We start from the raw sequence: 20,899 nt of genomic DNA on the forward strand, positions 1-20,899 counted from the left end.
CAACAAGTAATCTAACTAACAATTCCAAAACTACTGTCTTATACACACAAGTGTAGGGGGATAAAGAAAATTTACATAAAGATATATGAATGAGTGATGGTACAGAGCGGCATAGGCAAGATACAGTAGATGGTATCGAGTACAGTATATACATATGAAATGAGTATGTAAACAAAGTGGCATAGTTAAAGTGGCTAGTGATACATGTATTACATAAAGATGCAGTAGATGATATAGAGTACAGTATATACATATACATATGAGATGAATAATGTAGGGTATGTAAACATTATATTAGGTAGCATTGTTTAAAGTGGCTAGTGATATATTTTACATCATATCCCATCAATTCCCATTATTAAAGTGGCTGGAGTTGATTCAGTGTGTTGGCAGCAGCCACTCAATGTTAGTGGTGGCTGTTTAACAGTCTGATGGCCTTGAGATAGAAGTTGTTTTTCAGTCTCTTGGTCCCAGCTTTGATGCACCTGTACTGACCTCGCCTTCTGGTTGTTGTCCTTGATGATCATTATGGCCTTCCTGTAACATCATGTGGTGTAGGTGTCCTGGAGGGCAGGTAGTTTGCCCCTGGTGATGCGTTGTGCAGACCTCACTACCCTCTGGAGAGCCTTACGGTTGTGGGTGGAGCAGTTGCCGTACCAGGCGGTGATACAGCCCGCCAGGATGCTCTCGATTGTGCATCTGTAGAAGTTTGTGAGTGCCTTTGGTGACAAGCCAAATTTCTTCAGCCTCCTGAGGTTGAAGAGGCGCTGCTGCGCCTTCTTCACATTTACATTACATTTACATTTAAGTCATTTAGCAGACGCTCTTATCCAGAGCGACTTACAAATTGGTGCATTCACCTTCACGATGCTGTTCAGTTTGTCTGTGATGTGTATGCCGAGGAACTTAAAACTTACTACCCTCTCCACTACTGTTCCATCGATGTGGATAGGGGGGTGTTCCCTCTGCTGTTTCCTGAAGTCCACAATCATCTCCTTAGTTTTGTTGACGTTGAGTGTGAGGTTATTTTCCTGACACCACACTCCAAGGGCCCTCACCTCCTCCCTGTAGGCCGTCTCGTCGTTGTTGGTAATCAAGCCTACCACTGTAGTGTCGTCCGCAAACTTGATGATTGAGTTGGAGGTGTGACGACCCTCCCACTCTGTCTGCCGTATTCTGTCTTTGTTCTTGTTTCCTTATTAGGATGCCGGTGGGCGGAGTTGAGAGGGTCGTCAGCTACATGGGAAACACCTGGGCCAGGTGTCTCCCAGGATAAATAGACCTCTTCCACATTCATGGAGGAGACTCTCTCCATGCAGACACCCGTTGTAGATTGTGTTGTGGTTCTTGGTGGCCTTTTGTTTGTTTGCTTTGGCACCTTTCATCACCCTGCATTATCACATTCATGCATGCAAAACACTCACTTACACTACTGATTACTGATTACACACACCATTGTATATTATACTTAGTTGCTTTAGTTAATAAATACATATTTTGCTACTCCTTATCTCCACGTTGTCTCCCTTTGTTACGGGCTTTGAGCCGGTTCGTGACAGAGGCGTGCGTGGCCACGCAGTCGTGGGTGAACAGAGAGTACAGGAGAGGACTCAGAATGCACCCTTGTGGAGCCCCAGTGTTGAGGATCAGCGGGGTGGAGATGTTGTTGCCTACCCTCACCACCTGGGGGCGGCCCGTCAGGAAGTCCAGTACCCAGTTGCACAGGGCGGGGTCGAGACCCAGGGTCTCGAGCTTGATGACGAGCTTGGAGGGTACTATGGTGTTAAATGCCGAGCTCTAGTCGATAAACAGCATTCTCACATAGGTATTCCTCTTGTCCAGATGGGTTAGGGCAGTGTGCAGTGTGGTTGAGATTGCATCGTCTGTGGACCTATTTGGGCAGTAAGCAAATTGGAGTGGGTCTAGGGTGTCAGGTAGGGTGGAGGTGATATGGTCCTTGACTAGTCTCTCAAAGCACTTCATGATGACGGAAGTGAGTGCTACGGGGCGGTAGTCGTTTGGCTCAGTTACCTTAGCTTTCTTGGGAACAGGAACAATGGTGGCCCTCTTGAAGCACTCCAGTGCCTTTCTGTTCACCTTCACACCCCTGGGCAAGACTACATTCAGTCATAGGACCTGCTGAAGTGATGAGTCTTTAATAAAAACTTAAAAGGTTGAGACCGAGTCTGCGTCTCTCACAAGAATAGGCAGACCATTCCATAAAAATGGAGCTCTATAGGAGAAAGCCCTGCCTCCAGCTGTTTGCTTTGAAATTCTAGGGACAGTAAGGATGCCTGCGTCTTGTGACCGTAGGTATGTATGGCAGGACCAAATCAGAGAGAGAGTTAGGAGCAAACCCATGTAAATGCTTTGTAGGTTAGCAGTAAAACCTTGAAATCAACCCTAGCTTTAACAGGAAGCCAGTGTAGAGAGGCTAGCACTGGAGTAACATGATCAAATGTTTTTGTTCTAGTCAAGATTCCAGCAGCCATGTTTAGCACAAACTGAAGTTTATTTAGTGCCCTTATCTGGGTAACCAGAGAGTAGAGCATTGCAATAGTCTAATCTAGAAGATACAAAAGCATGGATTAGCTTTTTCTGCATCATGTTTGGACAAAATGTTTCTGATTTTTGCAACGTTACAAAGATGGAAAAAAGCTGTCCTTAAAATATTCTTGATATGTTCGTCAAAAGAGAGATCCGGGTCCAGAGTAACGCCAAGGTCCTTCACAGTTTTATTTGAGACAACTATACAACCATCGATATTAATTGTCAGATCCAACAGCAGAACTCTTTGTTTCTTGGGACCTAGAACTAGTATCTTTGTTTTGTCCGAGTTTTGAAATTCAAAAAATGTGCTGCCATGCACTTTCTTATGTCTAAAACACAGGCTTCCAGGGTAGGCAATTTTGGAGCTTCACCATGTTTCCTCAAAATGTACAGCTGTATGTCGTCCGCAGAGCAGTGAAAGTTGACATTGTGTTTCCGAATAACCGTGTGGAATATGTAGTGAAAACAATAGTGGTCCTAAAATGGAACCTTGAGGAACACTGAAACTTACAATTGAGTACAAACCATACACATAGACAAACTGATATCTTTCCGGCAGATAAGATCTAAACCAAGCAACTTGTCCATGTAGAGAAATTAATTATACCATTTAGGGAATCCAATCTCTCCCAAAGAATGTGGTGATCGATGGCGTCAAAAGCAGCACTAAGGTCTAGGAGCACGAGAACAGATGCAGAGCCTTAGTCTATCGCATTAAAAGGTAATTTACCACCGTCACGAGTACAGTCTCTACTATAAGGTCTAAAACCAGCTACTATAAGGTCTAAAACCAGACTGAAGCATTTCATATACATTATTTGTCTTCAGGAAGGCAGTGAGTTACTGCGCAACAGCTTTTTCTATTGTTTTTGAGAGGAATGGGAGATTTGATATAGGCCGATTGACATTTTCCGGTTCAAGGTTTGGCTTTTTCAAGATAGGCTTTATTACTAGCACTTTTAGTGAGTTTGGTACACATCCAGTGGATAGGGAGCCATTTATTATGTTCAACATAGGAGGGCCAAGCACAGGAAGTTGCTCTTTCAGTAGTTTAGTTGGAATAGGGTCCAGTATGCAACTTGAAGGTTTAGAGGCCATGACTATTTCAATGAATGTGTCAAGAGATACAGGATTTTAAAAATTGATTGTCTCCATTGATCCTAGGTCCTGGCAGTTCTGTGCAGACTCAGGACAACTGAGTTTTGGAAAAATATGCAGCTTCAAAGTAGTCTGTGATTTGCTTTCTAATGATCATGATCTTTTCATCAAAGAATTTCATGAATTCATCACTGCTGAAGTGAAAGCTATCCTCTCTTGGGGAATGCTGCTCTTTAGTTAGCTATGCTATACTTTTGTTACTTTGAAACTTTCTGCATCTGGGTCTTCTCCTGAGCCTTGATAGTGGCAATGACTAGGTCCGGAGACATGTTGGACAAAACCAACTGAGTCAATGATGGCCCCGAAAGCCTTTTGGAATGGGTCTATGGACTTTTCAATGTGAATATTAAAGTCACCAAAAATGTGAAAATGATCTACCATGACTACAAGGTCGGATTACGAATTCAGGGATCTCGGTGAGGAACACTGTGGATATGGCCCAGGAGGCCTGTAAACAGTAGCAATAAAAAGTGATTGAGTAGGCTGCATAGATTTCAAGACTAAAACATCATTGCGAAGGTGTTCAAACTCTTGTGTGTAGAATGATTGAACTGTGGGTAGACTAGATTCTCTAGCCGTTTGTTTGTGTGCGACATTGCTTTCACTTCCCTATGAGTGCGATGGCATTAGCCAAGTTACCATGGTGTTCGTCACTGTTGTATTCAGGTTAAAAAAAACACTGTTCCATTAGCAGAACATCCGACACTAGGGCAACTATGGGGTAAAACAGACTGCAAACTATATTTGTTCTCCAATGTTTATTTAAAACAAATACATTTGCACAATGAGCACTTGTTACAGTTGTTGGTTAACTAGATAGCAATTTTTTGCCATCTTAGCATTGGCATGAAATCAGTCAAAACACCTCAAAACAAGATGAAACTAGCTGAAATTAGTCACTTACAATTCCCCACATGGCCGTTTCTTGTCATTTTTGGTAGTTATTTGGCCGTCCAGAATCACAACAACTCACTGACTTCTGCCCCATTGAAGCATGCACATCGTTTTCGCAACATTGTCAGCTAACCCATCTGTGGAACCATGACAGATCTAGGCTACAAAGGGTCAGTCTGTTTGTTAGTCAATAAAGGCGATAGAAGTTACAATCAAATCCCTTGACTAAGGAAAGCGCTGCTGTCTTCAGATTGGGGTTGCCTTTGGAGTTGATTTTAAACATGCACTTGTAGGAGTTGCTATACTGCATACTAAGACACAAAAATGTCAGGCATAGGCCAAAAATATTTCTCTCTCTCTCTCTGTGATGTCAGCTGATGTACTCAACCCTACCTCTCTGTCTTGCCAATTATTATTTATATTTTTATTTTTACCTTTATTTAACCAGGCAAGTCAGTTAAGAACAAATTCTTATTTTCAATTTGCAACCTTCCGGTTAGTAGTCCAGCGCTCTAACCACTAGGCTACCCTGCCGCCCATCTGTCTGGTTGAGATCAAGCAGACACTCATCTGGTGCTGAAAGCTTTCCTCTGCAGCAGCGCTCTCTCCAATCCTTCACATGAGCGGCCTGGGACTGTGGGGGAAGCTACAAAGACCACAACAAGTACAGGTAACAACTCTCTCACGTAGGCCTACCCCCTCTCATCCAGGCTGTTATCTGTCATCCCCATAACCTCACATCCCTGCCATCCCCCCTCATCCTAGTTGTGTTTTAAAGATGCCACCCATATTCTTGAACCTTTATTTTTAACAGAATATTTTTTTTGTAATCAATCCAACACTCCTATCACATTATCCATTCCTTCCAGTGCAAAGGAGTCGAGGAATTGGCCGGACATTGGCTGGGACTCTCTGGATGAAACGATCAGCTCAGTAGAGAAGAAGAAACATGGCTTGAAGGACCTCATTAAGAGACGACTGCAGCCACAGCCATCCACCCTGTGGTCGCTCAGCTAAAGACAGTGGTCCAGACATGACACAAAATGGACAAAAGAACAAACGGAACCAACCCAGGTCTGGCAGGCTTCTTCAGAGACAAACTCGAGGTGAGATGGATTCACGTTGTTATTCACAGCATATTATTCAAAATGTACAAAAAAATGACATACACATACAGTACCAGTCAAAAGTTTAGACACACCCAACTCATTCAAGGGTTTATCTTATTTGTACTATTTTCTACATTGTAGAATACTAGTGAATACATCAAAACTATGAAATAACGCATATGGAATCATGTAGTAACCAAAAAAGTGTTAAATAAGTCAAAATATATTTGAAGACAAATAATGTATATTTGCCGGGCCCAAGCCCGGTTGAAATTGTGACATAAAAAAAACAAGAATCGACAGAAAGTTTATTTGTAGTTCTAAACATATTTAGGGTGTTTTTTACTCACTTTTTGTCTCTCCCACGACGTTATTCCTCTCTCCTACAGCGTCCATCACAAATACATGCATATGGCCAAATATGCAAATTAGGTAATGACGTCATTTAGCAACTTCTAGCAACTTTTAGGACAGCCAACTCTCCTTACTGAGGAGTTGGCAACACTGCTCTTTCATCCCGCAATGATTGTGTTTTCAGCCAGGGTGCTTTATACGTGCTACAGTCATTTATGATTGCATGTCTAATCATATTAACTATATAATTATTAATATAAGCCTACTGTATGATAGCTAGCAAATTAATTAGCTAACTAATGTTAGCTTGCCTTGATAAAATTTCTGAAGAAGGAAAATGTTTTATTTCTACAATTTCCAAAAGCTAACCAAACAAAAACATTACTTTTACGAAACGTGTTTGTGCAGTCGTGTGCACTAGTAGCACAATTTCTACCCTTTTTACATAAATTTTTACATACACTTGTATGTTGAGTTTCAGGCCCCGGAGTGAACATAGTTGTTCACTCGCAAACTCGACTGAACGAGGGCTGACGGGCTTACGCTGCAAACTTCCCTTGCTTGGCTAATCATTTGGAAGGCCCGCCAAGATGATGACGGGAATTCCCCAAGGGCATAAGGCAAGGGTAGGTGGACGAGGGTGTCTTTTATGAGTTTGAACCGCTGCCAAAACAGATGAAAATGAACTTCATGTCAAAACGAATGTCTATTAGTCCCACGTGGACTTATCGTTATATTTTTTCAACTAAAATGAAAAGCAATTGGAATAGGCATAGTTTTTTCAGGGTGTCTCGTTATCGTAATTTTGTTTTTGTCAGGAACAATAGGTTGTTGACGACTATTTTTCGTCATAGTTATTGTTGACGAAATTAACACGGCAGCACACCTGATTCAAAGTTGAATGTTTTGTTGATTATTTCAAACAGGAGTGTTGGTACAAAAGCTGGAATTAAAGCCTGCAACATCCAGAGGCCCATTTTATACACTCGTACTATTCACTCCTCCCATCCCTCTCTGTAGCACACCCTTCTGAGTTCTATGAGGAGGTGGCTGAGACTCTGGACAGGATTGCTCAGTGGTCGCACAATATGAAGAGACCCCAAAGGTCCAGCCAAGACCCCTGCTACCACCCCGGTCAGTCCTCCCCCTGGTGAGTGGAAACACACACACATGTTATGCTGCTGTATGGCTATTCTTTATTTTTATCCATCTATCCATCTCTCCTGTCCCCAGAAAGAAGAAATGGTGCGCCAGCTCGTCCAGGTACTGTCTATGGAATGGGAAGCCATCCACTACAAGGTAAGGCTTCTGGTGTAGAACTAGATCTAGTTCACCTGACACTGCATTTACTAACTAACTACCTACACTGTTACGAACTACCTACACTGTTACGAACTACATACCCTCGTATGGTGTGCTCCCCCCGGTCTATCATCCTTCGCCAAGCTCCTGGGCACCTTCGCCAGCCAGGAACAGGCCCTGTCCCTGTCAGAACTCTCTATTTATCTCTAAACCCTTTTTGCAAAATTTTAATGCAGATTTAGCTTAGCGTTTTCATTGTTTTCCATTTCTTCTAAAAAGCTAAATATGTGAAGAATATATACATGTATTCTATAAGAGTAATTTGTTTGGTTGTATAGACTGGTTGGTTGTTTAGCAACATAACCGATACCTGCGCAACTATGGGGCAAATCAGACGGGATTCACTTAGATTGTTGTAAACTATATTTCATCTCCAATGTTTATTGAAAACATAAATACATTTGCACAATGAGCACTTTTTGTGGTGTTGGTTAGCTAGCTAGGGAATTCTGACCATGTTAGCATAGAAGTGACATCAGTCAAAATGCATCAAAACAAGACTTGGTATCAAAAACAAGTTAAAACTAGCTGAAACGAGCCACCTACGATTCCCCACATGGCATCTTGTCATTGTTGCTAGCCTTCTAGCCATCCAGAATCGCAACAACACACGGATTTCTGCCCCATTGAAGCATGCGCATCGTTTTTGTGACATTGCAAGATAACCCCTCTTTAAAAAAAATGTAAATGTGGACGTTGGCGCCCCCTATCTGTTTAAAGGTTGTTTTCAAACACAACCACCAGGAGGCAGAAGTCACTGACCACAGCAGGCATCTGGTGCTGATTTTCCCTCAAAATCGAATCCCACGTCTCCCATTTTCCATCTGCAGGAAAGTATCGTCCAGTTTGCTAGAGATGTTGGAGTATGACTGACAACCCTACACCGTCAAGGCAGCTCGGAAAGCCTTACTACACAGGAATACTGTATGAACTGTAATCTATGACAAAGGCCTGGAGTTGTTTCCGGTTGTTTCCGGTCAGGTCAGGTAGAACTCAGGGCCCTTCCTATGACCTCAGTCTCTCCTGTGGTGAGAGACGGAGAAGGCATTAGCTTTTATAACACTACGACACGTGAATTGTCACAATTGTATTTATGTCTGAGAATCATGTGTACTTGTACAATTATTTTCTTATCAAAGTTTTTCTATAGACATGTTTTACAAAATACTGTACAGTGTAGTCATTGGTTTGGTTTGGGTTTCATTACTTGGTGTTATGACCGCAGATCATAATTAAATAGCATACTTTCATAGTCCATTTATATATGTGATATATATTTCATTAGAATGATGAACCCTGTTGCAAGTCAATTACCTCTTCAGTTGTCTATTGGACTGAATAAGTATATGAAAGCATAGGCTCGTCTCAACTATAAGAGAAGTGAATTCATACCGACAACACCTCATACGCACAATATGGAAAACAAGTTATTTGAACTATTACCGTCATACATTTGTGTATTTTACAAAATGCTGAAGTTCACAAAACAACTACCACTTCACATGCATACAAGTTACAATGTATTTACATTTTATTTGTTTTGGTAAGGCTCACTTTAAAACATATAGTTTAGACTTTTGTTTAAAATATGCTGCAGTTGAACAGAATAGTGTAAGTGTTTCTTTGGGGCAAGTCTCACTGCTTGTCCATGGACATCAGGGCAAGCACTTTATATTTTCACTACTAAACAATATTATTAGTATCGCCTAATAGTGAAAGTGACAAGTAGCACGTAGTCCCCAATAGTTACAAATAATGTCCCTCTTTATACATGACAAGTAAAGGGCTGTATTCCAGATGATCAGATCTCTCAAAGCCAATTGAATGACACTTCACCAGGCGTTGTGAGATCTGAGCAACATGACCGCAATGAAGACGACCTGGAATGTGCCCCGTGGTTTTTAGTGCAGTGTTCTAAGAACCATCAATCCAGATGAAAATAACCCTTCAAATGGGTGATGTGTTCTCATTCAAATATATTTGATTAAACTTAACAGAATTGAACACACAAAAAGGATGATTTTGATCAGGATTTAATGTTCTGAAAAACCATCCCCAGCAGTTGGTATAAAACACACCAGCTAACACTTTTCTTTTAGTTCCCACATCGGCGTGGAGAAGTTATTTTTCAAATAACCGAATGAAAACCTTAAAGAAACGTTAGAGGAACTCTGTGCCAGCTAGGGAGTCTCTCATTCAGCTTCTCCTGTCTGTGAAGGACCAGTCCCCGATCAGTCCAGGTACTTCTCAGCACGGAGGATCTGGCAGTACATCAGCAGGGAGAAAATCAGAGCCAGGATCTGAAACGACAAGAGAATGTTTGAGTTATAAAAATGGTGACCTATATTTCACAAAACCGGATAAGTTAATTGTTTGCCAGATAACTTTCCTAAATGTTTAGATTTTTTTAACTCAATGTCAAACTCAGCTCATATTTCTTAGTTCATCAAGTTTAGATATGTTACAACAGACTAAATATTCGCAATAACCCAGATTCAAGCTTTCTTCGTAAACATGCCAGTTAATGTCATGTTTTGTCATTTATTATCTTGTCTTGTCCCTGTGCTTCCCATTCTATTCGTTTCCCTCTGCTGGTCTTATTAGGTTCTTTCCCTCTTTCTATCCCTCTCTCTCCCCCTCCCTCTCTCACTCTCTCGCTCTCTCTTCTCTCTATCGTTCCGTTCCTGCTCCCAGCTGTTCCTATTCCCCTAATCAATCATTTAGTCTTCCCACACCTGTTCCCGATCCTTTCCCCTGATTAGAGTCCCTATTTCTTCCTTTGTGTTCCGTTCCTGTCCTGTCGGTTCCCTGTCTAGAATTCACCGTGCTGTGTTTGTGTATCGCCCTGTCGTGTTTTCCTCAGATGCTGCGTGGTGAGCAGGTGTCTGAGTCTGTCTGGTTCTAGTGCCTTCCCGAGGCAACCTGCTGTTCACCTGCTGTTCAAGATCGAGTCTCCAGTTTGTCCTCGTCATTTCGAGTGAAAGTTGTGTTTTTTGTTTGTATTTACTTTACTGGATTAAAGACTCTGTTTTCGCCAAGTCGCTTTTGGGTCCTCTTTCACCTGCATGACAGTTAAGTTATATCTGGGTGTTAAGCACATTTAGTTGACTAACAATGATCCTGCTTGGTGGAAATTGATTGATCAATTAATATGTGGTAGTTACCTGGACAATGCCAATGCAGACTCCAAACACCAGGACAGAGAGGATGTTGTCCAAGAGCCACTGTCTGGCCTTCTGATAACACGGCTGAGAGAGGGAAGAGGAAGAGGAAACCGTGAGAAGAGAGAAGGACAAAGGGGATGGAGGAGAGGGAGGGATGGGAGGAGGAGAGGGAAATGTGAGAGGAAAAGGGGAAGAGAAAAGGGCAAAGGCAAAGGAGCAGTAGATGAGGGGGAGGGTGGGGGACAGAGAGAGAGAGAGATGGGGGTGGGGTAGAGGAGAGAAGAGAAGAGTGGAGGACAGATGTGAGTGAGAAGGAGAGCAATATGTTGATGAGATTTGAGTGTTGAAAGAACACAGTCGAGAAAATCAATTGTATTATCACAGTCAGGGCACATGCACATCGCACAGCAAGACATGGTGACAGCTGGGAAATGTCTTGTGAGCAGGCTGTTGAACCTTGACTCTCCCTCCTCCCCGTCCCCCCTACATTTGAGAAGTAGTCTGACCTCGATCCATCCTTCAACACATTGGTCCATCCCCCCGGAGCAGCAGGAAAAGGGGAGTGTTCCGTTGACCACGAGGTACCAATCTGTTTTGTTGGTCACGCCGCAGCACTTGAACTAAGAAACAAATATGGCATTTGTTATTATCTCTGTTGGTCTCTGACTCTTTCAGATCGTTAGTTTGTTTGTTTGAAAATGTGCCCCTAAAAAATGTGTCCCTGAATCAGTAACTGCACAGCCCCTCAGACTCACTGATACTATACCGTATGTACATGGGATGTAACTTTCTAGCCAATTCGGGAGATTTAAAGGGATAGTGCCAGATGTTGACCCCTTTTCTACTTACGCAAACTCATGGATACTATTTTTATGTCTCTGTGTCCAGTATGAAGGAAGTTGGAGGTATTTTCGCGAGCCAATGCTAACTAGTGTTCGCATAATAAGTCTACTGGAACAGCTACAGTAGCTTGCTGACTGGTTAAGTCAGATCCCTGAAAAGGGACAATCTGCAATAGCTACATCCATATTTGGACATATAAATTAATGATATGTAGCCATTGATTGTTGAAGAATATAACTTATAAATGCCTCATAAGCTTAGTTCAACTGTCGTACCCCACCAGAGCACCCCAATATATAAGCTTGTTTTACTCCAATGTTTGTAAACAAAGTAAAACAATGGATGGTCAGTTCTGAGGGGTATCCTACGAAGCAGGTTTGAGGAGTTAGGAGGTAACTTAGGTCAACTCTGAGTTCAACTAGGTATAACTGGTCATACAAATGTGGCTCACCTTTTGCCAGGTACATTTCTATGGCAACGAATCAGTCAGAACTCACAGCTAACTCCATTTACCCTGCATGAACTGACTGAGCTGCGAGTTGAGGGCGAGATCCCACCCTCTTGCAAAGATTGCATCATCATCCCCTTCATTTGAGGAAGTTGACTGATTTTAAATATTTTATTAACCACTTTTTTTGTGTGTACATTTTTTTGGTTAAAATGTAAAATTACACATTTAGTAATGACAGAATGCAATGTAATGACAGAATTATACTTCACGCAATGTAAACTTTTTGTATGACTTAATAAATAGAGTGGGGGGAAAAAGGAGTTTGTGCATTGATAAGCATATTAATGATAATTAATACATTAACGGCACTTCTAAAAGCCTATTTCACGCTGCTGACTTTGCAAGATAACTTTTCTTTCATTTTGATTTCGGCACAATTGAAAATATGGCACGGACTCACCCACGGATTGATGTTTCAGCATTGTCTCAATGAAAAGTTGGGTGTTCAACTAGCCATGTGCGACATGCACGTGCATTTACAAGCCTGCTAGAGTTAGCGGCAGGTGAACGAGCAATATCCACCATTGTAGTATGGATGAAGCCTTATCTGGAATGTAAAGCTAATTGAAGCGGATTAGCTTTCGATAACTCTGAGTAGATATAGCGTGCTTCGTAGGATACCCCTCTAGCATCCATAGCTCTGTCTTTAAATTTGAGAGTGGTTACGTTTCTCCAGCCCATCCTTCATCTTTTTCCTGTTATGGGAGAGGGTACAGGGCCGGATTACCGAAACGGGCATGCAGGGCACGTGCCCCGGGCCCCCAAACCCCCCAAAAACGTGACATTTTTAATTTGGGGGTTTTTGGGGCCCACATCAGGAGGTCGGGGGGCCCCCAGATAGCGTGTTAATGCTCGCAAGGCTGCAGGCCCAGACGGCATCCCCAGCAGTGTCCTCAGAGCATGCGCACACCACCCTGGGTCTCGACCCCGCCCTGTGCAACTGGGTACTGGACTTCCTAACGGGCCGCCCCCAGGTGGTGAGGGTAGGTAACAACATCTCCACCCCGCTGATCCTCAACACTGGGGCCCCACAAGGGTGCGTTCTGAGCCCTCTCCTGTACTCCCTGTTCACCCACGACTGCGTGGCCATGCACACCTCCAACTCAATCATCAAGTTTGCGGACGACACTACAGTGGTATGCTTGATTACCAACAACGACGAGACGGCCTACAGGGAGGAGGTGAGGGCCCTCGGAGTGTGGTGTCAGGAAAATAACCTCACACTAAACGTTAACAAAACTAAGGAGATGATTGTGGACTTCAGGAAACAGCAGAGGGAGCACCCCCCTATCCACATCGATGGGACAGTAGTGGAGAGGGTAGTAAGTTTTAAGTTCCTCGGCGTACACATCACACAGACAGCATCATGAAGAAGGCGCAGCAGCGCCTCTTCAACCTCAGGAGGCTGAAGAAATTTGGCTTGTCACCAAAAGCACTCACAATCTTCTACAGATGCACAATCGAGAGCATCCTGTCGGGCTGTATCACTGCCTGGTACGGCAACTGCTCCGCCCACAACCGTAAGGCTCTCCAGAGGGTAGTGAGGTCTGCACAACGCATCACCGGGGGCAAACTACCTGCCCTCCAGGACACCTACACCACCCAATGTCACAGGAAGGCCATAAAGATCATCAAGGACAACAACCACCCGAGCCACTGCCTGTTCACCCCGTTATCATCCAGAAGGCGAGGTCAGTACAGGTACATCAAAGCAGTGACCGAGACTGAAAAACAGTTTCTATTTCAAGGCCATCAGACTGTTAAACAGCCACCACTAACATTGAGTGGCTGCTGCCAACACACTAACTCAACTCCAGCCACTTTAATAATGGGAATTGATGGAAATTGATGTAAAATATATCACTAGCCACTTTAAACAATGCTACTTAATATAATGTTTACATACCCTACATTACTCATCTCATATGTATATGTATATACTGTACTCTATATCAGCTACTGCATCTTTATGTAATACATGTATCACTAGCCATTTTAAACTATGCCACTTTGTTTACATACCCTACATTACTCATCTCATATGTGTATACTGTACTCTATACCATCTACTGCATCTTGCCTATGCCGTTCTGTACCGTCACTCATTCATATATCTTTATGTACATATTTTTTATCCCTTTACACTTGTGTGTATAAGGTAGTAGTTTTGGAATTGTTAGGTTAGATTACTCGTTGGTTATTACTGCATTGTCGGAACTAGAAGCACAAGCATTTTGCTACACTCACATTAACATCTACTAACCATGTGTATGTGACAAATAAATTTGATTTGATTTGATCCCCCTCTACCATTTTCTGCACATTGTCCCATGACTTCTTCAGTCCTTCGTCTGTCAAGTAATTCTTCATCCCCTCCTTTAACTCATCCTGAGCTTTCGTGTCCAGCTGAAAGAAGGGATGGAAAGGGAGAAAGAAAGAGAAGGATGAAGTGGGGGCCTTCATATACTTGCAGCATATAAGACAGATATAGGGGAAAATGCAGATGTACAGAAGGCCTCTAGAATGTAGATGACTGTACCACCTCTTTGTCTTCTGCATCAATCTCTGTATCACTATATCGTTTTTTTTTAAACACTGGTTGTTAATTTAGTGGTAATATATCGGTAAAACTTTACTAACAACCCCCCATTTGGGGTTGTTAAACATTAGTGGGTGAAACTGGATATTTATGAGTGGCCAGGAGGGTTGTAGATGGATGGTAGACTGGACTCACCTCGTTGTGAAAGATATGGAGGACCAGGGTTAGAGTCACCTCTGTCAACACCAGGAGAAAAAGGATTACAAAGAACTGTGGAGAGGGAGGGAGAGAGAGATGGGGGAGAGAGAGATGGGTTAGGGGATGTGAATGGATATTTTAAATTATTTGGACCTGTGCGTGTGTATGTGGTTTTGTGTGTTGTGGTAAGTTGACTTGTAAAGGTATTTAACATGATTGAGGTTGACCCATGTATTGTGATGTCATGGGGACTCACCGTCATCAGCAGGCAGCGCTGCTCCTTCAGGGCGCCAAGGCAACCCAGGAAGCCTGTCACCATGGTGACGCCCCCAGCGACCAGAAGTAGGTTTGCTGCAGAGAGTGAGGGAAAAGACAGCGGGAGGGAGGAGAACTCGGACTGGGTGAATGATAGCCACACTCCCACTCCAAACAGGCCACACCCTCCCAGCTACAGAGAGAGGAGACATAAAAGGTGAATTTTGGGTGAATCCCAATACGTAGTGGTAGTTCTTTCCAAAATCAATGTTTGACCCATGTTTTCAGTACTCAAAAGTAACCCATTTGTCAGATAAACTCAGATTTTCGAGTCAGAAGTAGTCGCCTCCATAGATAGAAGATAGGACATAGGAAAGGAAGTTTTTGCATTGGGACTCACCCTGCCTGTTGTGACTGGTCCCAGATCTGTATGTGTTTACATGTATAAAAACACTTGCATATGGGATCATGCTACCCTGTGTTATAAGTTGTGCATTTTAAAAGCGAAAACAGAATGAGATCATCAATGCTGCCTGCTTGAACTACATACGTAGAGATTTGGCAGGAGTCTCCTGTTGATTGTGTTTCCATATGTTCCTAGCAACTAACATACGGTACCAGTCAAACGTTTAGACACACCTACTCATTCATTCATTTTTTTTTTTTTTACTATTTTCTACATTGTAGAATAATAGTGAAGACAACAAAACTATGAAATAACACATGTAATCATGTAGTAACCAAAAAAGTGTGAAACAAATCAAAATATATTTTATATTTGAGATTCTTCAATATAGCCACCCTTTGCCTTGATGACAGCTTTGCACACTCTTGGCAGTCTCTCAACCAGCTTCACTTGGAATGCTTTTCCAACAGTCTTAAAGGAGTTCCCATATATGCTGAGCACTTGTTGGCTGCTTTTCCTTCACTCTGTGGTCCTCATCCCAAGCCATCACAATTGGGTTGAGGTTGGGTGATTGTGGAAGCCAGGTCATCTGATGCAGCATTCCATCACTCTCCTTCTTGGTCAAATAGCCCTTACAGAGAGAGCCATATCCAGAGAGAGCCATGTTTCCATGAAACAGAGTATGTTTCAATTACTGATGTTTCTCTAGAAGGAGATCCTAGCCCTGAGCTTGTCAACTTTATTATCCAGAGGCTGAACATTAGCGAGTAATATACTCTGAAGCGGTGGGTGGTGTAGGCGACTAGGAGTCCACTCCGAATACCTCTTCTCCGCTGGCTGTGTTTTGGATCAGCCTCTGGATTCAGTTCAATTGCCCTGGAGGATACGAACAAAGGATCAAATTCGGGAAAGTCGTATTCCTGCTCGAAATGCTGGTGAGTTACCGCCAAAAGTTATTTCCGGTTGTATGTAATAACAACAACAAAATCAGGGCTAATAATCGAAGAAATAACACATTAAAAAATTACTGCAAAATTCATTGCCCTGGGAACAAAAAGCACAACTGCCCTATCTGTTGGCGCCATTTTATCATGGTCGAATTGCTGCAAAGAAACCACTACTAAGGGCCAAGAAACACGAGCAATAGACATTAGACCGGTGGAAATCTGTCCTTTGGTCTGATGAGTAAAATGTGAGATTTTTGGTTCCAACCGTCGTTTCTTTGTGAGACGCAGAATAGGTGAACAGAATCTCTGCATGTGTGGTTCCCACCGTAAGCATGGAGAAGGAGGTGTTATGGTGTGGGGGTGCTTTGCTGGTGATACTGTCTTTGAATTATTTAGAATTCAAGGCACACTTAACCAGCTGGTTTGCTCTTAGTGGGACTGTAATTTGTTTTTCAACAGGACAATGACCAACACACCTCCTGGCTGTGTAAGGGCTATTTTACCCTTACCAAAGTGTTGCATCAGATTTTTTAACACTTTTTTGGTTACTGCATTATTCCATTTTTGTTATTTCATAGTTTTGATTTCTTCACTACAATGTAGAAAATAGTAAAACATCTAATTTGAAAACCTTGAATGAGTAGGTGTTATAACATTTTTGACCGGTAGTGTATATGCTGTATTCTATTCTATTGTATTTTAGTCTATGCCGCTCCGACATTGCTCATCCAAATATTTATATATTCTTAATTCCATTCCTTTAGATTTGTATGTATTGTGTGTATGGTTGTGAAATTGTTAGATATTACTTGTTAGATATTACTGCCTGTTGGAGCTAGAAACACAAGCATTTCACTTCACCCGCAATAACATCTGCTAAACATGTATGTGACCAATAACATTTGATTTGATTTGTTGAAGGCCTGATTCACGCAGTTTCCTCTGAACAGTTGATGTTGAGATTTGTCTGTTACTTGAACTGTTAACTTTTAACAAGGCACACCTGTTAATTGAAATGCATTCCAGGTGACTACTTCATGAAGCTGGTTGAGAGAATGCCAAGAGTGTACAAAGCTGTCAACAAGGCAAAGGGTGGCTATTTTGAAGAATCTCTAACATAAAATATATTTGTTAAAACTTTTTTTGGTTACTACATCATTCCATATGTATTCTTTCATAGTTTTGATGTCTTTACAATTGTTCTACAATGTAGAAAATAAAACCCTATAATGAGTAAGATGTGTCCAAAGTTTTGACTAGTACTGTATGTCCAGAGTTATTGGAGTGTAGTTGTATGTCCTGGGGGCACCAACCAGAGGCTTTATCATGTGTTTTCCCACTTTGTGACCCTTTAAAAAAATTTTTTTACTCCATGGCCCTTTATGACTTTGCACTTTATTATATCTAATTCAGATTTTGTATTCACATCCTTGTGTTGTTAGCCAATAGTGTACATTATGTGTGGTGCGTGGTGAACTTGTTCCCCATCCTAAGGTCATATTCACGTTTATCTGGGATCACAAATGTATTAATTTGGGAGACAAATAAATAGACCAAACTTGAACGTAATAAAAACAGGATCACAACAAAACTAGTACAAAACTAGAACAAACCAGAACTGAGCCAGAACAGGACAAGAAGAGAGCTAGAGGAACACCATAATACAACCACACAAACAGGACTAGACAAAGACCAGAAACAGATCAGAACTGGAATTGGAGCTGAAAAGCCCAATCTGTGATTTCAACAGCCTGTCCCTCCCACTTTGTTTGGTAAGTTATATTCTTCAACGTTCAAACAATGGGTATAATGTGCTGTTTGTTATTAGTTTAAAATCATCGTATAGATTGTGCCTTCAAAAAACTGAGGCATGCCAAAGAACAGAGATGTAAAGGTACTGACCCAGAAGATGAGGTTGAAGACGAACATGAGGTATTTCACGCAGCACAGGCACCTCCGAGAGGCTGACATCCTGTCAGATAGAGAACAAATTATTGTATTATACTAATATCAAGTTCAAGCGAATTAGTTCATTACAAGTTCAAGACTTGAGAAGTTTAATCAACTTAACTCTACTCAAGTATACCTTGGACATGCAGCACATTTGAGGTGTGGTTGTGGTGGCAGATGGTTTTGTGTATTGTGGTTAGCTTACTTGTAAAGGTATTTATATGGTGTGGCTGCGGTTAGTTGTGTGTGTGTGTGTGGGGGGGGGGGGGGGATAAGTCACACAGTCACTGTGATGGAATCTACTGACTTGTTCCACACACAGGAAGTCAGCTTGTTGGAGCGGACAGGAAGGAACCTCCCTTCTCCTGCTGGACTGCTAATTGTGTGTGTGTGCATGTGTGCGTGCTAATTTAACTCGTGTAGGGCGGTCGTGGAAGGTTACCATGACCAGCCAGAGACATGATAAACATGACTCATAGCACGACTGGAAGTAGAGCTCATTCTAAAGGCATGCTAATGCCAGAGGGCATAAGAGTGTGGTAGAATAGACTTGAAAATACTTAGAACAGAATGAGACAGAGAAGTACGTCTTTGATTAATAGTTGTAAAGTAAGAGTCAGCCAGTCTTTGAAAATGGGGAATAATTCTTGATCAAGCAAAAAGACATTCATGTTAATAGTGTGAGTGGTTTTTATTTGTTCAACGCATAGAATGGACATAACTGGAGGAAGACCTACAGAAGAAGAAAAAAACAACTTTGGCTTAAGTTCTGATGTAAATTATATTACATATAAATGAGTCTCAGTCTTACACAACCAATTTATCATAAAGCAATTATATGCCATTACTAGGATTCATGCATTCACAGACAAGGCATACCTGCAATGGCCGAGACCTTTAACGTGTGTGTGTGTGTCCCCACAAGAATAGTAAACAAACAAACATTTGACCAACTGGGGACATTTTGTTAGTCCCCGTGAGGTCAAATGCTATTTCTAGGGAGTTTAGGGTTAAGGTTAGAATTTGTGTTAGGGCTAGATTCATGTTAAGTGTTAGGGTTAAGGTTAGCTTTTTGGGTTAGTGTAAGGGTAAGAATATGAGTTAAGGTTAGGGGTTAGGCAAAATAGGATTTGGAATGGGACTGAATTGTGTGTCCCCACAAGGTTAGCTGTACAAGACTGTGTGTGTGTGTTTTAATTAAGTCTACTATACCTGTCTGACGGTTGACTCCACAGGCTTGATAGGGAGACAAATGCGTAGAAGAATTCCAGACTAGGGGACTCCTCTTTTGTTCTCTGGACACTTCTCCTTTGTTGAGTTGATTTAATTTCAACTCAATAACATACGTTTTGATTCAGACCACTTTGCTCTGTTTTAGACGGTCCTCCAGATTAGAAAGCTACATTAGTTTTCCCTCTCTGTCGTTCTCCCCTCTTGCTATGGATTGTTCTTAGGATAGAATTACAGTTTCTTGCGCTCTCTCTTTCTTTTCCTCTGTTCCTTTCTCTCTGTCCACTGTAGAATTCTTATCAACTTTCAGATAAACTCTGTCCTCCCGTAAATCTTTAACTCAGTTGATACATTTAACAAGTCTATCTATCTCTACATCTAGAGTTTGTTTATCCTTTCTCCCTCTGTTCAATTCACAATACAGTTCTCTCTCTTTCTCTCTCCCTCCCTACTTCTCAATAACTTCCAGATGTGACTGTGTTGTTGCTGCTCTCTTTTCTATCTTGCTCCCCCTCCTCTCCTCAGTATTTTTGCCGTCCCTCCTCCAGCGCCCCTTCTTCCTCCTCACCTCCGTCCCCTTACTCAACACATCTCTCTCCCTCCCTCCCTCTCTCTCACACTCTCTACCTCTCTCCTTCTCTCTCTCTAAACACTCTCCTATTCAGCAGAGCAGGGACATCAAGGCATTTATTTGACAGAGTTGCAGATTTGTTTCTCTTCTATTTCCTCTGATTCTGTTGTACGCACCCCCCTCCCCCAACCCCCACACGCACACTTACTCCCCTTCCTGAAAAAAATAGTTGAAGATGGTTAAGGGGTGTGTAGTGGCCAGGATAAAATGTTATATTTACCAAGGATCAATCTTACTAAGAGCGGTTGTTGTGTCTTTAAGTTTAATTTGTGATCACATCAGAGGGGATCTTATGACTGAGTTGTTTGCCTGAACAACTGTTTTTGATCTCTGCTGTTTTCTCTGCTAGACGTTTGCAACAGATGCAACTTCAGCAAAAACAGACCAGTAAAACGGAAGACCTGTGTGTCATCACAACACCCGCTCTTTACTGCAGGTCACATAATTGAACTGTGCTCTGATCATAAAGATAGGGAAAGGGCACAACCTAGTGGCCATAATCGGCAACACATATTTTATTTTATTTAACCTGGCAAGTCAGTTAAGAACAAATTCTTATTTACAATGACAGCCTACACCAGCCAAACTCGGACGATGCTGGGCCAATTGTGCACCACCCTATGGGACTCCCAATCACAGCCGGGTGGTGATACAGCCTGGATTCAAATCAGGGTGTCTGTAGTGACGCCTCTTGCACTGAGATGCAGTGCCTTAGACTGCTGCACCACTCGGGAGCTCCATATCAAGTAAACAAAGGCAATGGGACAATTGGGACAAATCCTAACTTCCACTGAAGTT

The 20,899-nt window shown here is 42.2% G+C and overlaps 1 protein-coding gene across 1 annotated transcript; it reads right to left on the reverse strand.

The window, feature by feature from the left end:
* Nucleotides 1-7,792: 7,792 nt before the first annotated feature.
* LOC124037941 (tetraspanin-4-like) lies at nt 7,793-20,004 on the reverse strand. The gene is made up of 8 exons (XM_046353226.1): nt 19,453-20,004; nt 18,193-18,262; nt 14,939-15,130; nt 14,680-14,754; nt 14,256-14,351; nt 11,098-11,211; nt 10,592-10,675; nt 7,793-9,727 (listed from the first exon to the last, which is right to left on the reverse strand). The coding sequence occupies exons 2-8, from the start codon at nt 18,259-18,261 to the stop codon at nt 9,659-9,661; spliced, it is 699 nt and encodes a 232-aa protein (XP_046209182.1). The 5' UTR covers nt 18,262; nt 19,453-20,004; the 3' UTR covers nt 7,793-9,658.
* Nucleotides 20,005-20,899: the final 895 nt, after the last annotated feature.

Source organism: Oncorhynchus gorbuscha, linkage group LG06, assembly GCF_021184085.1.
Source record: "Oncorhynchus gorbuscha isolate QuinsamMale2020 ecotype Even-year linkage group LG06, OgorEven_v1.0, whole genome shotgun sequence".
Lineage (NCBI taxonomy): Eukaryota > Metazoa > Chordata > Actinopteri > Salmoniformes > Salmonidae > Oncorhynchus > Oncorhynchus gorbuscha.